Source organism: Typopeltis vanoorti, chromosome 9, assembly GCF_054136105.1.
Source record: "Typopeltis vanoorti isolate ZY-2024b chromosome 9, IOZ_Tvanoo_1.0, whole genome shotgun sequence".
NCBI lineage: Eukaryota > Metazoa > Arthropoda > Arachnida > Uropygi > Thelyphonidae > Typopeltis > Typopeltis vanoorti.
Window position 1 is genome coordinate 27,649,877 of NC_143557.1, and position 13,500 is coordinate 27,663,376.

Below are 13,500 nucleotides of genomic sequence, written 5' to 3' on the forward strand. Positions count from 1 at the left end.
ACAATGGTCTGGCCGCCAGTCGCTCTAGCTCTTTAGCATGACCCAGGGTGCACCACGAGGAGGCGAGCTAGAATTGCACCCCCGAAATAAACAAAATCTCCCAATACATGATTTTATTCCAGATGCGTTATCTAATAGACTAAAATGCAGAAGACTTACCATGAAAACCGCCCGTAATCTTCTTAGCCAGGATGACAGTATGGTGAGTAGGTGGGATGTACTGTGGTCCCAAGCAGTATCACCTGAAGTTCGTAATCACATAAACATCTTCCAAAAACCATCTGGATTTGACCTGCCCAGGAATATATGGACGACAGCTAACAGGATTCGTACAAGTCATGGTGGATGTGGAGACTCACTTTCAAAATGGGGTAGGATATCAAATCCCCACTATCCCTGTGAAGTCGAGACACAAACCATTCACAGTAGTACAGGAATGCGAGCTGACAGCATATCCAGATGACTTTAAGGATATCTTTGACCTATCCCCAGAGGCGATCAACTGAATTAAAACCTAAATGTTAAAATATGACTAATCTTCTGTCTGATGTTTGTCATAAATTTCATATATTTGTATTTGCCTGAATGTAGACTTTTTTATCATATATGTGTATCTTATCTATATTCATGTGTATTATATCTTATTGTTTTTTAACCATGTACACAAGCCATACGATAAATAAATAAATAAATAGTTTGTATTTCCCAAATATCTTCTCAACTTTCTTAATGTGAGTTTGTATTTCATTTACATAAACTATTGAGGTCAATGTCTTCCTGAATCTAACGAGTTCCCGTCAAATCTCTAGAATGCATGAAATGTTTAATTTTTATGTTCAAAAATTTAAGCTGCTGTCTGCATGCTTAGTACTCTGGTCTCAGTGTACTTCATGAATTTTCCTATTAAATCGAATTTTGCACGCGTAGTAGAAATCCCTTCATAGGTCCTACATCTTGACCTTACTAGTACAGGTAACAGGTTTTATGATTCTGCAACTATAATAAATGTTTCTTTTTATAAACCCAATTCTTCAGTGTCTAGTCCTGCTTTCTACACATGCATTCACAGAATCACCTACTATGCATTGTATTTTATTTCTCACTTACACGTATTCTTACTCGATTGGTTCTGGGTATTTGCTAGCCCATGAAAAAGTTCACGATGAGAATTCAGTGGATAAAAATAAATAAATAAATAAATAAATCTCTTGACTTGGAAGCTCACTGAATAATCCAAACATAGTAAAACAATTCAGTATGATTGGATTGAGTATCTCGGATTTAATGATTATTAAATATTTAATGTTTAATGATTATTATAAATTTAATGATTATTAAATATCGGACTGATTGGTGCGATTTCAATTAGTCCGAATTACTTTCAGATTCTGGCCTACCAGGTTGGCTGACTGCATATCAACTCTTCAATTTCCAACCAACCTGAACACCACTCCTAATTTTAGGTCTCAAAGTGACTTGATAGAAAAGGTGGGCTTGTGGAACGAGATTAGCATTTTTAAAAACATTTTTTAAAAATTTAAAGGATTTCTTAGAACTATTTGTCTAGTTTTCTAGCCTTCAAGAGTATGACCGCTGCTGGAATTGCTTGCCTCAAAGATCCATCTGATTAGAATCTTGAATCAATCATCAAAGACATTAATAAAAAAATTGCAGACGTACAACTTAAATCTGATAACAACTCATTTACACCATATAAGTATGATATTTTTGAGCAGCTTTTCTGTTGGCAGCTTGTTATATTCTCAGATCTCTCAACTATTTCTAAAGTGAAAATCTCACTTTGACTACTCCTGTTTGGCCTGAACCAGCTTCTACTAGTTTTCTTAGTCTTTAATCAAGCACATTGGCATAAATCTTACTGGGAGCATTCAGCTGGGAAATTGCTCTATAATTTGCACATTTAGTTTTACTTCATTTCTTACAAATAGGTGAAATTAGATTTCTATTCCAATCATATGGAATTAGACCTTCTGATCATTTAAGAAAAGATCAAGGACATTTTAAATAAATTAATTTCTTTCAAATATCCGTGATGTTTTCAATTGTTTGTTAATGCTGCCTTGAAACTAAATAATAAGGAATGATTGAAATTCAAGTGAACATACAGGTATGGAAATAATTTACCAATAGGAACACAAAAATATGTGAAAAAGTGAATTAAATCCCGATGAGTTAACGAAGCTCTCATCGCATTTGTTTATTCATTCAGTTTGTTAATTTAGTTTATTATTCTTTTAGGTTTATTAATTATTTTTTTAAAATTTAAATGATTAATTTCATATTAAAGATTTTAAATCCAAGTATTAATAACTTATAAATCAAATAATCCAGATTTTCGAAAAATTATATTTATATTTTAAACAGTTTAATTTTTTTTTCAACAGCGAATTAAATGAAAGAAAGAAAGAAATTATGCGACAAAAGAGGTTTTGTTAAGTAAATTTCCACTGAATTTAACTTGTGGTTTCATCGTGTTTGCAAGCGCTCCCTATACCGGAAGCTGTTCCTCCTTTATTAAGAAAATCGGAAGAGCACTGGAGTTAGATCTATTCCCACATTTCCGTTAATCACCTCCACATCTAGGAAGTTTTCTTGCATTTTTAACAAAGAATAATCCCATTCATAAAACGTTATGATGAAACTATAACAGCACAATAGCAGCCACACTGACTGTTTCAATTTGTGAGGAGGTTATATCGGAGCAGTTTGGTACTGTTTCCTCTTCCCCTTCAACCCCCGGTAGCTATAAGAATACTTCTTATCCCCCATGTTGGAAGATTCTTTAAAGGTTGCAGAGTTTCGACATTCTGCTATTGGAAGAAAAGGAATTGTGTTGAACCAAGCTGGGCTACGACTTCTAAAACACGTTTGGAAAGTTTTATAATTTTCGTGTGATCTACGCTACTTAAACTTTCATAGAAATCACAAAAGAAAAATTTGTTGAGTGATTTCCCGGGAAGCGATTTACAGAATTTCAAATGGATCAATTACATATATAAATTTGCTGTCAGAGATAATGCGCCAAACGAATTTCAAAACATGCAAGTCTTCACACTGTAGTACTTACATTGAGAACACCCCACGTTCCATCCTCTACACGATAGAGATCATAAGAAAACCTCAAGTCGTCTGAGAATTTCTGAAGAAGATCGATGCAAAAACCGGAACAACATCTGTAATATTTTGAATTTCTCATGGCCAAAGATTTGTTGATACTGAAATGAAAGTAGTACCTTAGAGTTAAAATAAAGACAAACAATTAAAACAAATACGAAATTAAAATTACCAACTCAGAGGAATCAATTGTTATAACAATGGATATCTAATTAATGGTTTTTGTTCCTCCTTCATTCTTTCAATTGGTATTTTTGATTTTCTTATAACATAATTTTAAAATTTGTTGGAAATGCAAAACCAGATATGTAAAGTAGAAAACAGTAGTTTGCTTTATCTGTACGATTTGAAATCTGCTCACATTTTATGAAGAATATTGATAATTTCTTTCAGTTATTATAAAAGCAATAGAACCATACTAAGCAACTTATTTCTCTTCATAACATTGGATGATTCGCTACTTATAGATCTTTCAGGATTTAACAGCAACTTTGTCACTGACAAGAATCAAACAATATCAGTCGTACATCAACCGTCTTACCGGCAGTGATATTCAAAGCGGGTATAAATTATTTATTTCCACATTAAAACGATGCATTTCGTTTATAAAATTAAATGGGCTGAAGGAATTCAGAATAATTTCATATAAAATTAACCATTGTTTTAAATCAGGGTCATTGGGATGACATTATAAAAAGGCCGTTTAATGTACGAGGCCTTTTTTTTTTGCTCCACCGATCAAATCTGTATTACGTTTATGGTCAAGATGTTCTAATTTATGTTAACCACAAGCTAAGCGTTGAATTACGATGCATTGGGCTCGCAATTCGGTCATGTTCAGGATATTTGTAATTTGTTTGTCTATGAACCTAAATATTCAGTACATAAGCAATTGTGAAATTCTTTTCACGAGTATGCTAATCTTTCCAATGCTTCCATACGTTTTATGGGTAGATCGAAACATAATAGTGTTTTAATTTGAAAATTTTCCAAAGTTTTTTTTTTTTACTTCACATTGTCAAAATGACATTGAACACACACATAGGACACACACACACACACACACTAGCAACATAGGAGAAGAAAATGGGAACGTAGCACAAAATCCATAGTGAGATCTTAAAAAAGCAGCACGATATGAAGGCATGAATCCTGCACTGAAACTAAATATAGCTGTCGTTCGAAATTTAGTTCGCTTAATTTGAAATTGCATATTATTTATTCACAGCTTCCACTCAATAGCTTTTAGCAATGCACAGTCAATGCCAATACCATCCCCAGAGTGTTTAAATACTCTTTTTTATAAAGTAGATTAGAGAGAATAATTGCTTAGAGGTGCGAATCGATCGAAATATCAACAAGCTACTTTTTTTTTTTTTTGGACTGGGCGGGAAAATTGTAGAAGATAGTTGTTTTAGCAAATTTCCCTTCCACAGGGACGGTAGCACAACTTGATTAGTGGCTTTCTGCTGGCGTATCAAGTTGTTTTCTCATGAATTTGCAACTGTAAAGCGAATATACTGTAATTGTTTATCAGGTAGTACCGATAAATTCACGTTACTGTTAGTATACTTGTATAAACGTGAATTTACCTGCCTTTTTAAAGTGTATTTTTTACTTTATATTATCCGCAGATTCCACTGTATTTTTTTCATGTCTACCCTTACAATTTATTAAGCTTTCTCCTTGTTACATTTTAGCAAATACAGGCAGTTCCACGGTTACGGACGAAATACGTTCCTGAGAACATTTTTATGTCGGATTTGTATGCGACTCGGATCCCTGATGAACAGCGCATATACGGTAATAATAATAATAATAGTTTTTCTTTTTTTCTAAAATATGCTTGAACACAAAATGCTTGAACAGAATTAATTATTTTAGAAATTTTTTTTTTTATATTTATTCTCCTTCAATAGAATTACATGTACAATAAAGTATATAAACAAAATTAACACTGCAATACAAACGTTTTTTACAAAGGTATAATTGCAAGAGAATAAAAATAAAAATTTTTAATAACAATAATAATAATCTTATTGGTCTTCCAGAATAATTACACTTTTTTTAAGACCATGATATAGATTTTTAAATTTTTTATAAATATAGGTATACATTTTTTAATTAGCTAAATATTTATATATTACACACACCATCACAATACAGTACACAGTTCACTATACAATTCGATAATATTAATATTAATAATGGAATAATTTTATATAAATATTCTTACTTTTTTCTGCATACTGTCATTTGTATTTATATTTTAATACTGTTTTTTATATATTATTTATTTAGTAGAGATATTTTATAACATAATAATTACTAAATAATAATTTAGTAATAATGATAGTAATAATAATTCGATATCAAGATCAGAGTTTGTGAGTATACATTATCTACATATATACTATTAAAACATTTTTGTTACATTTTTATCACAACAAAAAGTCAGTTTACAAATTGCTGAATATGTTCGTTGATGATAGACTTGTTTGTTTGTTCGGGTGGCGTTGCGTTTCTGTTCTCTTCCTCGAAGCTTTTGCTGAGCTTATCTGAGGAAGATAATAGATGGCAGTGGTTTTGTGGTTTTGTCTCAGAACCCATTGCGAGCCAGGTGTAGATTTATCTATTTATATGTATCTGATTAGGAACATATTTATGTGAGGACACACACATTTATATATATATATATATATATATGTGTGTGTGTGTGTGTGTGTGTGTGTGTGTGTGTGTGTGCGTGTGTGTGTGTGTGTATGATTTTTCTCTAATTTTCAGTCTCACTATAATATCTATATAGCGCCAGTTTCAGCTCTCTGTAGGTCCTACGTTTTGTCATTGAATGGCAGTTTGTTGATCGTATCAAGTATTTAGAAGCTCCTAGAGGATCTTCCATAGTGATTATTAAACTTTATGTGTTATGTAGTTTATTTGGCTGTGGTCTTGTTATCGGTTATGCTGTTCTGGTTACTGTGTGGATTTAGCTGAAATAAAGTTTTAGCTGACTGAGTAGTGTCATAAATGTTTCACCTTAAATATTTTCTATTCTCTCCTTGCTGCCAGTATAAGCTTGGACTATTCTCTTTGTTATTAGAATATGAGTTTTACCTTAAATAATAATATTTTTGTACTGATTTCTAAAATATTTACAAAATTACAAAACGTTTCTTCAATGAAATTCCTGCTTGTAATTTTTACAAAATTCAGCACTAAGTGCTGCATACGTGATTCATTTTCTACACATTGCATTTCAATTAAATTTTTGATAATAATACTTTTCTGCATCTATATTTACAACACGTGTTCTTCTAAACAATAAAGATTACACGGAATTTTTGAATAATTGATAATAATAATAATAATATGATAATGTCTCAGATAAATTACATATATATTTTTTAAAACTGTATTAACATTTTATTTATCATCATACAGTGTATTTTCATATACACAATAAAGCATACTATTACATTTTCAGTTAAGTACAAAATGTAGAGTAGAGTGATTTTTAAAATGTAAATGTACATAATATATATATATGTAGAAAGTATTTTACCTTGGGTATAATAAATGTTAAAGATACCAAGCTATTTTTAAACCTGGTTTTACTCCATTTCCCAAGTAAGCAAACAGACAAGTCAAGTTTGCGCTTGCAATAATTGGAAGTCTATCTGATCCCACACGTAGTGAAAATCAAGGCAACTCGTGGTAAAGTGGATAAGCACTGATCACTACTCTTAATATTTACCATTAATGCAAAGCACATCTCCTGGAGGAGATGTATGATGCTATGTATTAAAGGCAAGGGGCCACTACCCAGACCGGTTTCGACCTTTATTGAGGTCTCATCAGTGGAAGCCAGGCTAGAAATACCAAGATTTTAGTAATACAGAGCTTACAAGTATTTTACCAGAACAAGTTACCATAAGGTGTTTTAACCTTATTCAATAAAAATCTCAAGATGAGAGATAGATGTAGAAAGTATTTTGCCTTGGGTAAGGCGCAAACTTTCCTTACTTGTCTGTTTGCTTACTTGGGAAATGGAGTAAAACCAGGTTTAAAAATAGCTTGGTATCTTTAACATTTATATAGATATATATATCCAACCTACTTCGAAGCTTGGATTAGCTTTTGTCAAGAGAGTGAGATTAGGCTTCACTATTTATGTTGTTGTCACAACATAAATAGTTATGTGTATATTAGTGTTAACTTTGTTGGTATATTTTCAAGAGTTCGTGTTTTAATATTCTGTAGTTGTCTATGTGTTTTAAATTTGTTGATAGGTTGTTGAGTAGCGTGGGTATCTGATGTGATCTCACAAAAGAACCTTTTGAGTTGTTGAAGGGTGTAGGGATGTAAAGAGTTGTTTTGGGTCGTGTTATACGATATTTGTCTCGCTTGTTTCGATAGCTGATGTTGAAATAATTCCTTAGTAATATTGTGTAGTGTTTCAGAATTTTAATTCTCAGGATTCTGTGTTTCGCCGTCTACCGGTCGGATATTGGCTGTTGTGTATAAGATGTCCAAATCACTGTTGACACAATTTTTCTATGTAATATTTCTGATTTTGTTAGGTAGCTGTTTGATGTGTTTGCATAGACTGCTTTACCGTATCTGAGTACGGATTCGCAGATATCGTGATAAAGGATTTTTTTTGTTAGATGGAATAATGTCTTTTATTTTGAAGACTTTTGCTGCGATGATGCGGAGTTTAGGGTGTAGGTAATCTATATGGTTTGTCCATTTAAAGTGGCAATCAATGTAAAGACTAATGTATTTTGCATGTGTTTCAGGTGTGATTTCGGGATATTGGCAGGATGTTTTTGTTCGTAATGCAGCTGTATATGCGACAGTGTATCGATAGTGGTTGGGGATGCATGATTCTAGGGTTGCGTATTATTAACATCTGTGTTTTGGTGCCGTTGATTAGAATTGTGTTTTGGTAGAAGTATGTTGTAATTTAGGTCTTGTTGTGCTTTGGAGAGAGCCGTGTTGATGTCTGTGTAGATTATTAGTAGTGCGGTGTCATCTGCGTACTGAAATATTGGACTTCGTATGGACATGTTATGAACATCGTTAATGTATATGTTGAATAGACTGGGTGATAATATTGCGCCTTGAGGGACACCCTGTTTTATTTGTATACCACGGCTGTGACATGTACCTATTTTTGTTACTTTTGTTCTGTTTGAGAGACAGTTCCTGAACCAGGCATGCAGTGTTCCTCTTATACCTATTGAGTATAGTTTGTTGAGTAGTATGTAATGATAAAGTGTACCAAATACTTTGGTTAAATTAAGCAGTATAACGACACCGTACTTGTTTCTATCGAGAGCTTTGTTTATTGCGTCGAGGATGTCTTCTAATAAAGTAATGGTGATTTTTGTTTTCCGAAAGCTGTATTGGTTTTGAGAAATGATGTTGTACTTGTGTAAATAGTTCTGTAGTCTGGTGTGTGTGTTATTTGTTCTAGAATTTTTGAAATGACTGGTATGGTAGCTATTGGTCTGTAGTTCTGAGTATCCATGTTTGTAACTTGGCATAGTTATTTCAGTTTTTAGTTGTTGTGGAATAATGCTACTGTCGAATATTATGTTCACGAGTCCCAAAGTGTTGGATTTATTTGTTCAGTGTGTGTGTGTGTGTGTGTGTGTGTGTGTGTGTGTGTGTGTGTGTGTGTGTGTGTGTGTGTGTGTGTGTGTGTGTGTGTGTGTGTGTGTGTGTGTGTGTGTGTGTTATTTTGTCTATTCCTGGAGTGGTCTTTGGTGTCAGCTATAAAAGTGCGTCTTTCAGTTCCTGCTTTTTTACAGGTGAAAAATACATAGTCTATTGTTGATCATTGGTAGGTTATGTTTTTTTGAGTTTTGTGATATTGTTTGTGAAAGCATGGTTGAATGAGTTTGCTAGTTCCTCTTGGTTTGTATCCTGACTAAACCTTTTGCAATAAAATATTATGCTGAAGTTTTCTTTTTTCGAGTTACTAATTCGTTGAGTGTAGACCATGTTTGCCACATGTTATCGTTATATTCTATGAATTTTTGGAAATGGTAGTGTCTTTTTGCACTACGAATTTTTGTTGTTAGTTGATTTCTTGTGTTTTTGTATAATTTTGTTTAATTTTTAAATTAAGAAAAAAATTATACAAATTAAAGTTAAATTTTTAAATGTGTGTTATTGGGTGACCTGTTTAGTTTTTTCTATAGATTTTCGTTTACAGTTATACTATTTAGTATGTCGCCATTTATCCATGGATTATTGTCTGTTTTTCGTTTCGTTTGTGCAGGCATTGTTGCTTTTTTTGTATATTTCTCTAAACCGTAGGTGTAAATTCTTATATAATGTTACAGGATCATTTATTTTAAGTAGGCAATTCCAGTCTGTATTTTTTACAAGGTTGTCGATAATGCCCTTTGATACGATCAATTTTTCTCGACGTCTGTGGAGGTGGGAGGGTAGGTAACGTAATAAAACGAAGTTGAGACAAAGTAGTGATCGGCAATTTTGACGTTAATTACTGATGATGTATATGTATGGATGGGAGTCCATATGTTGATATGATCAATTAATGAATTGTTGAGTATTTCGTCTCTTGTTGGTGAGGTTTATGCTGTACTGACTTACTATATCAAGGCATGTATTAGTGGCTGAAGAAGTGTGGTCAAGATTATTTATGTCTCCTATTAGGATGAGCCTATGTGTTGTACGGGGTTCGAAGTCGCTTCTCCATGCTTCTAACTCATGCAGAAAGATGAGGATTATTATCTGGGGTCCTGTATATTATGTTTGTTATGTATTTGATACTACTTTTTTCGCTATTTGCGATTTCCAAAATTAGTGTTTCCTCATGTTCGAAATGAGTTTGTTTTTCAGTCACATTGTATTTTTCTTTGATAAATGACACGATGCCTCCTTCTCTTTTGTTTGGTCTACATGAGTTGTAGGTTTGGTAATTATTAATGTTTTATGCGTACATTTCTGCGTCGTTTATTGCGACTTCGGTCAGAATTAGCGCATCTATGTTTGTCAAAGTGTAGTTGAGCAGTGATAGCAATGTTAGCCAGTGTTTGTTAATTTATTTTTATTTTTATTTTTAATAATAATGATAATTTATTGATTCCTAAAATATTTATACATACAATAAACATCTTGTGTGACATTTGCACCTAATAACAGAGTTCAGCACCAAGTGCTGCAATTATTACATTGGATTTCAATTAAAATTTTTAATAATACTTTCTTGCCTTTATATTATGTATTTACAACACATGTTCTTCTAATATTAAAAATGATGATTATATAGAAATTTTTCTACATTTTTTTTCTTTTCAAAGTTTGAGAAAGAGTGATTATACAAACAAATTTCTATATTTCTAAACAAATAATAATAATAATAATAATAATAATAATAATAATAATAATAATAATTTTTTTTTTAATAATAATAATAATTTTTTTTATTATTATTTCTCAAATAATTACATGAATATACTAATATTTAGGCAACAATGCATCTTTTTCGTGCAAAATGGTTCAGTAATAATTATAATTACTCTTATTATCATTATCATTTGCAGAATTTCTCATTGACACAAGAGTAAAAAGTGTGTATTATTACCATTAATAATAATCATAGTAATCGTGTTTATTATTAATGACTCACAAGTTAAACAATATTACTTATGTTGCAGTTTACATAATAATAATTTTTAAATTTAAATTGTAAATTAAATATATAATTTTAAACTTAAATATATAACTGAAGTATTACTATCACATTTTCTGTTTACTACTAGAATTCATTACAGAATGTTAAGTGAATAATGTTTGATAAATACTACTACTACTAGGATGTAACTCAACTGCACCCTCGAAGCTTTGTAATTAGCTTTTCTGAGGGTGATACTGGTTATATATACATATATTTGTTATTGATTTGGTTGCTGTGTTGGAAGTAGACAGATCTTTGGGAAGTCAAATAAATGATCTGAAAGGTCGGATCAAAGTGAAATTGCCGATATATCCTATGTTATTGCATCTGTCTTGATGGTTCACGTTCTTTTTTTATTGTAGGCTTCTTTTTGAACTATTTAGGAGGCTTTTTTCTTCACAGTGGCAGCCTTTCTATGTCTTCTGTGCTTTTAAGTTGTATCAACTTTGAAGTTTGTGACTTCCTTATGAATATCTTGGCATCTCTGGTCCACAAAAATTGTAATTTTTTTTCCATTTTTTCTTTTCTTGTTTGGTACAACAGATTCTGGTTGAATGGTGTTAAATATTCGGATAGGAAGATTGGTGTATTGTCTTGCTGTGCGTTCATGTCCTTGGCAACTGGTTTTTTCTGCCTGCTGGCTTTTATGAGATTGTCTCTTGTGGACTTGCTCTTAAGACGAATTATGACTGGTGCAGGTCGTGGGAAGCCTTGGTTTTTGCTCTTCCTAGGAATCCGATTTATGGTCTGAATGTCGTTAAGCTGTAAGGGGATATCAATTACATGGCCTAATTTTAAAACCACGTCTCTGAGGTTTTCTGTAGGTGCAGTTTCAGGAAGACCGTTTATGACAAGATCTTTTTTAAAGATTTAAAGTTGCTGATTTAAACGTTCGTATTGTAGTTTTAGAGAATGAAGTTCTTGACGGAGTTCGGATGTCTCTTTCATCAAATTGTGTTGCTTGTCTTTTAGTGCGTTAATGCTCATTTTAATGTCTTTTACCGTTTGCAACACTTCTATAATAATAATAATAATAATAATAATAATAATAATAATAATAATAATAATAATAATAATAATAATAATAATAATAATTCCATCCCCCATCTTAATGGTGAAAAGGAAGAAGAGATCCATACCGGATCAGTCGACGCCCTGGTCTTCTAGGACTGCGTCAGATGTTCGGGATCCTGGGCATCAGGCGACAAGTGGGCTACAGGACCCAGCTCTCATTGCTGGTCAATCAGGGCAGGAAGCTGAAAACGACTGGAAGAAACCAAACGTAAAAAATTGACTGTAGAAGAAAACAAAGAAATTATGAAATGTTGTTTTCAGATCAACACCAGAAAAACGAGGTTTCAGAAAGCATATGCATTTTATTTGGAAACAAAAATTCCCAGAATCTGCAATAACAGAACAAAGACTTATGGACTAAAAGAATTTCATTTTCCGTAACAAAATATTTATGAAATTGAGCTGCAAGAGTTACGTAATTAACCAACAACTCCAGTAACAGAAAATCATCAGGAAGTAGCTATATCAAACTTTGGAATTCAACTCAGTATACATCAAGCTGACGACATACCTCAGAATGTTTAGACAGAAGGGCAGTGCAAAATGAAATCAGGGATATTGGAACATATGAACTCCATAAACGACCGTATAAGACTACCACCATTAAATTCTTTACAACAATCTAAGCTAAAACAGCTCCTCTTAGACGCAAATGCTGTGATTGAAACCATCACAACCAACAGTATAAAGAAAACAAATCAGCTCCTATACAGCACAGCCTATATCATTTCCGTGAAGCTTGGTTGCAAACTGAAAGAGCAAAAGCCGAGGATGAGACAATCTGCACCATGGAAAATCCGGTTAGAACGAATGGTCAACAGGCTTCGAGCTGATCTAAGCAACTTAAAGAGATCTAAGCAACTTAAAGAAGGACGGTTGATAAATAATAACATCAAAAACAAACTGATTAACACATATAATTTGGCCAACAAAACAATTGCTGAAGTTACCGAAGAGCTAAAACAAAGAATTACAGCGACTGCACAGAAAATTAAAAGATACGAAGCAAGAATAAACCAATATGTAAAAAATATGCAATTTCGACAGAACCAACGTCAGTACATCCAGTCTCTCCAGAGAAATACAAATGCAAAGCATCATTCACCCGGAAGAGAAGAAACACTCCAATTTTGGAAGTCAATCTGGGATAATCCTCTTGAACACAATAAAGATGCTTCATTTGATTAATGAAATAGAATCAGAAATGAAACAAAAACAAATGAAAAATGTCATTATCACTAAAGAAATGGTCAGTGCTCAAGCTAGAAAATTAAAAAACTGGAGTTCACCTGGTAAAGACGAACTACATGGATTTTGGTTAAAACATACATCTAACCAGTCTACATGATCGAATGGGAGAACAATTTAATTATTTGTTGCAGTCTGGCTCAGTAGAAGATTGGATGATATCTAGGCGCACTTTTCTCTTCATGAAAGATAAGGATAAGGATGCAGACCCAAGTAACTATCGTCCAATAACATGCCTACCAACTATGCTTAAGCTGTTCACTGCAATCATAGCAAATTCCATATACCACTACTTATCAGATATTCAGATTTATTGGATTGAACCAAAA

At 32.6% G+C, this 13,500-nt stretch overlaps 1 protein-coding gene across 1 annotated transcript in view; it reads right to left on the bottom strand.

The window, feature by feature from the left end:
• The window catches only part of LOC150102939 (glutamate receptor ionotropic, NMDA 2B-like), a 173,188-nt gene that overhangs the window by 81,149 nt on the left and 78,539 nt on the right, over nucleotides 1–13,500 (bottom strand). Inside the window, exon 7 of the mRNA XM_090397451.1 lies at nucleotides 3,089–3,236. Within this exon, the coding sequence (XP_090253577.1) occupies nucleotides 3,089–3,236 (148 nt within the window). The remainder of the gene's footprint in view (nucleotides 1–3,088; nucleotides 3,237–13,500) is intronic.